A 5,260-nucleotide genomic window follows, 5' to 3' on the forward strand; every position below is an offset into this window, starting at 1 on the left:
AGTAAGTGGAAGAAGGCATATCATTGGGGCAGAGGAGAGGAAGAGGCAAGTCCCCAGGGAAGAACTGGGAATGGCCAACAGGTCCCTGAGAAGATACTGCCCTTCCCCAGCAGGCAGAGAAAGGCCCAGGAATATGCAAAGAAGGGAGAGCCACAGAGCCCAGGCCAGTGCTGTTAAGAAGAACGCGGCAGCAGAGAGGTGCCAGGCGGGCCAACCGGCTGGGCGCCACCTCGCGGGCAGAAGCCTGCACGGGCTGGGGGCGGGGCCGCTCGCGGTGACGAAAGCCTCACGTGACCCGCCGCCGCTGACTCCCGCGCCCAGCTGTAGCGTCAGACCGGCCCTCGCTCGCTCACTTCTCGCTACCTGCTCCCGGTGGCCCTGAAGACGTGCGCGCCAGAGGCGGCCCCAGAATCGGAGGCGAAGGGGAAGCAGGTAAGGGACCGGGAGGAGGGGGAGCGTTCTCTGGGCTTGCTGTGGGACAGCCCACGCGGCTCGCGGAGCCCTGCTGGGGGTCCGGCTGCCCCGGGGCGAAGCGGCGCGAGGACCGCAGCCCCCACGCCCCACAGCAGCCCGCGTTTGGCCGCTGCAAAAGGTAGGCCGAGGGCTGGACGGCGGTGAGGCGATGACCCTTCGGAAACACCTGCCTAGTGCACGCCGCGTCCTGCCCCCGTCCTTCTTGATGTAGAAAATGGTGGTCAGCGCGGGGGATGGGGCGGCTGGGTGTGGGGGCGAGGCGGCCGTGGGGGGTCCGGGAGGGGCTGGGTAGCGTCGGGTGGGCGCGGAGCGCTCGGCTGCAGCAGCCCCGGCTGCCCCCCACCCCGGCCCTCTGCAGGTGTGCAGGTCTAAGTGTCGCGGCGGCGCACTCTCGGCAAGAATCGGGAGGAGGAGGAGACTGCAAGGATAGGCCCAGGTCGGTGCGGGGGACAGTGGGGCCGGGGGGAACGTGTGGAAAGCCTGAGACCCCAACTTCCCTCTCCCCCCCCCCCGCCCCAGCCGGTCCTCCATCTTGGTTCCTGCAGAGGCCTGGGCAGGGATCGGCAGGGAAAATGGTGGGCTTTGGGCGAGGGTGGGGGAGGGGAGAGGAGCGACGGGGATGGGGGAGGGCTCGGACCGGGGGCCCCCTAGAGGGCGTAGGGAGCCTCTCAGGTGGGAAAATGAAATTTTAAAAAGCCTGAGAGATCCAGGGCTCTGAGTCTTGGAATGTGCGTAGTAGGGCCTCTGTCCTCGGTGCTGATCTGTCCACTAAGAATATAATTCTTTCTCTTTTGTCTCTCAGGAGCAATGGCGTCCAAAGAGGAACAAGCAGTAAAAAATCTCAACGTGGACAATGGCAAACAGGAAAATGAAAAAAAGGATGAAAAGGAGCAAGTTGCTAATAAAGGAGAGCCCTTGGCTCTCCCTTTGGAAGCTGGTGAATATTCTGTGCCTAGAGTAAATCGTAGGCGGTTCCGTGTTAGGCAGCCTGTCCTGCAGTATAGGTGGGACATGATTCAGAGGCTTGGAGAACCACAGGCAAGAATGAGAGAAGAGAATATGGAAAGGATGGGGGAGGAGATGAGACAGCTGATGGAAAAGCTGAGGGAAAAGCAATTCAGTTATAGTCTGCGGGCAGTTAGCACTGACCCTCCTCACCATGACCATCATGATGAGTTTTGCCTTATGCCTTGAATCCTGATGTTTAACCTGAAGTTAATAGGAAGACACACCTGCTTCCTAAACTTAATGTTCTCAGTGTACCTTTGTTGTAAACCTTTTGGTGTTATATGTCTCTTGTGGGTCTCCTACAGCCAGCTTCTAATTAAATGTTGTATTTTGACCCAAAATGTAAGATTCTGTCAGCAGGGGAGTTTTACCCTATTGCATGGCAAGATGTTCATTATATATTGTGAAGTTAATAAAGCAGTTTAAAAGACATTCTCTGTATTCTCTTTTATTTCACATCTTCTATATTTTATATATGAGCACACAGTTTACGTATAAAAAGTAAAAAATTAAAGTGTTTATCTCTTTATGGTAGAATTATGAATAATTTTTATTTTTTATTTATATTTTCTCATTTCAGAACTAAATACCTATTACCTAGTGAAAGGGCTTGGCCACCTGATAAAAGCAATATGAGCACTTAACCTAAACAGTAGTGACACAATCTCAGTTTTAGCTTACCTGTGGATCTCCTATTTAGAAGTATAAACCTAATAATGATAAGAGACACATCTCTTTAAGAACCATACTTACAAAAAAAATCATGCATATCAGCAAGATGATGATAACTCCAAGGGCTGCCTTGTGTACTTGATGAAGCAGTAAGTTTATGTTATCTCCCAAGTTTTTGTTCCCACTGGAATGTACATGACCCAACACTTTATTCCCTTCAGCTATTTGGGGAAGTTTCCAGAGCTGGGTCTTTATGTGGACTAAGGCATAGGTATTTCCATTCCTCTGCTACTTTGCCCCATTTCCATCTCCCCTGGGTATTGATGTTCAGGAATCCTCAAGGTGAAAAAGTCCCACTGATTTTTTTTCTGGTACACTCAATAAATTGAATCCTCACTCTAAAGTGAAAGTGTGAATAAGTCCTCTCCCTTTTTAGCTTCATGAAAAGACCTTATCTGTCTAGTTCTCTCTTTCCTTAGATGTGTAGTTCTTTTCTAAGAAACCTTAGTTCAGGGGCACCTGGGTGGCTCAGTCATAAGCATCTGCCTTAGGCTCAGGTCATGATCCCTGCTTAGCGGGAAGCCTGCTTCTTCCTCTCCCACTCCCCCTGCTTGTGTTCCCTCTCTTGCTGGGTCTCTCTCTGTCAAATAAAATCTTAAAAACCTTAGCTCATTAGACTATATTAAAGATGTGTAATGGGACACAGTTCACTTTAAGTCTGAGACAGTCCTTCCTTATCCGAGCTCCCTGAAACCTATGAATGTAAAGAACCAACATATTGAGTTGGATGCCAGGAGATTATGTCCATGAGTTCAGTGGATACCCAAATGTGGGTAATTACAAGAAGCCCATTGGAGGACTATTGGGTTTAAGTGTCTCAATAGAACTTGAGAAATGAAATTGCCTTGGAGTGTGCAATGTAGGTGAAATACATGCCATGTATGAAGACAGTCTTGTATGGAAATAAACTTAGAAGTTAGGATTCTAGGGTACCTGGGTGGCTCAGTTGGTTAAGTGACTGCCTTTTGCTCAGGTCATGATCCGAGAGTCCCAGGATCGGCTCCCTGCTCAGCAGAGAGTCTGTTTCTCCCTCCGACCCTCCCCCATCTCATGCTCTCTCTCTCAAATAAATAAAATCTTAAAAAAAAGTTAGGATTCTAAAACAGAAGTTGGCAAACCACAGTCCATGAACCAGATTTGGCCTATTGCTTATTTTTGTGGCCAATGAGCTAAGATTAAATTTCACATTTTCAAATGGTTGAAAAAATCAAGAATTTTTTTTGACATGTAAAAATTGTATGAAATCCAGCTTTTGGTGTCCATAAATAAGGTTATATTGAAATACAGCCATATGTAGGAATTTACATACTGTCTTTGGCTGATTTTGCACTACAGTAGCAGAGTCAAGTAGTTGTGAAAGAAACAGCATGGCCTGACTGCAAAGCCTATATATTTATTATCTGGCCCGAACAAAAAAAGTTTGCCAACCTCTGCTCTGGAATATAGCAGTTATGAAACCAAAGAGAAAAATGGTTTGGCAGGTGCAAACATGTAACACAGCAAACCCCATACATCATGAATCAGATGCCTAAGCAATTCCAAAACTCTCCCTCTTCCAGGTCCTTGAGACACAAGGCACATTCAAGCAGGGCAGAAGTTTATAAAGATAAAGGCTAGAGTTGAAAGGGCAGGAAGACTGATGAACAGAGAAGCTTATGCCCCACCATACTTCCTACACTTGATTGTCAATATTAGCATCAGCTTTCCTATCTACATCTAGTAGATATTTGGTGAATGAAAAACCACAAAATAAGTATGGATTTACTGGTATTCAGCAAATGATAAACACGTATGCACATCTTTGAATTATTATGTATTTCTAACAAAATTGAGATAATGACGCAGATAATTCATGACTTTTGAATAAAAATAATTTTTTTTCTTAAAAAAAATCAAGTCAGTTGAAAGAAATTCAGAAAATGAATTTAAGGGCCACCTTGTGACCAAAGAAAGCAGTGCAATTTGAACGTTCTAGTCAGAGGCAGAGCGGGGAGAATACACAGACCCTGGACTCTTCCAGGAAGTTCAGATAGCAAAAGAAACTTTGGTTAGAGGTGAAATAAAACCTTCATGATTACCTATCATTTAAAACACCAAGCTACGGGGCACCTGGCTGTTTCAGTTAAGTGTCTGATTTCGGCTGAGGTCGGGATCCTGGAGTCCCAGGATTGAGCCCCACATCGCATCAGGCTCCCTGCTCAGCAGGGAGTCTGCTTCTCCCTCTGCCCTTCACCCCGCTCATTCTCTCTCTCTCTCTCAAATAGTTAAATAAAACCTTTAAAAAAATAAAACACCAAGCTACAATTTATACTTCAAATGAAAATAGAATAACGGGGTCTGGGTTTATCTCCCTAACTGAAACCACTAAAACCTGGACAAAATACATGAAACAACAGTTTTCAGTTATTTAACATCAGACAGTTGGGGGGAAAGTTCCTTGCGAAAGTAGAAACAAATAATATGAGCATTCTGATTGCCCCCAGCTTACTTTGTATTGTAGGATTTAGAACATATGGAGAAGTAAAATGTATGTCAATAATAGCACAAAGACCAGGAGAGGGGGAATGGAAGTACAGCATTTTGAAGTTCTTATTCTATACATGAATATCCTTTGAAGGTACATTCTGAAATGTTAAAAATAGATATTATAAACCTTAAAGTGATCATGAAAAAAGTTGTAGCTGATGAGCCAAAATATGAGATAAAATGGAATCTTCAAAATAGTCAATCAAAAATGTTAGAGGAAGGGACACCTGGGTGGCTCAGTGGGTTAAGTGTCTGCCTTCGGCTCAGGTCATGATCCCAGGGTCCTGGAATCGAGTCCCACATCGGGCTCCTTGCTCAGCGGGGAGCCTGCTTCTCCCTCTGCCTGCCACTCCCCCTGCTTGTGCTCTCTCTCTCTCTGACAAATAAATAAGTAAAATCTTTTTAAAATGTTAGAGGAAAAAGAACAATGAGCAGATGGGACAAATGGGAACAAATAGCAAGATGGTTGATTTAAACAAACATATCAATATCAATAATCAGATTAATGTAAATGGTCTAA

General features: G+C 45.9%; 1 protein-coding gene across 1 annotated transcript; it reads left to right on the forward strand.

Moving 5' to 3' along the window:
- The first annotated feature begins 297 nt into the window (after positions 1-297).
- On the forward strand, positions 298-1,914 carry LOC103674823 (protein BEX1). The gene is made up of 3 exons (XM_040619066.1): positions 298-432; positions 833-910; positions 1,277-1,914. The coding sequence occupies exon 3, from the start codon at positions 1,282-1,284 to the stop codon at positions 1,666-1,668; it is 387 nt and encodes a 128-aa protein (XP_040475000.1). The 5' UTR covers positions 298-432; positions 833-910; positions 1,277-1,281; the 3' UTR covers positions 1,669-1,914.
- Positions 1,915-5,260: the final 3,346 nt, after the last annotated feature.

Source organism: Ursus maritimus (assembly GCF_017311325.1).
Source record: "Ursus maritimus isolate PB19 chromosome X unlocalized genomic scaffold, ASM1731132v1 scaffold_X1, whole genome shotgun sequence".
Classification (NCBI taxonomy): Eukaryota; Metazoa; Chordata; class Mammalia; order Carnivora; family Ursidae; genus Ursus; species Ursus maritimus.

Bases quoted from the DNA above. Each gene is read 5' to 3' on its own strand.
- LOC103674823 (XM_040619066.1), top strand. From the start codon at position 1,282: ATGGCGTCCAAAGAGGAACAAGCAGTAAAAAATCTCAACGTGGACAAT.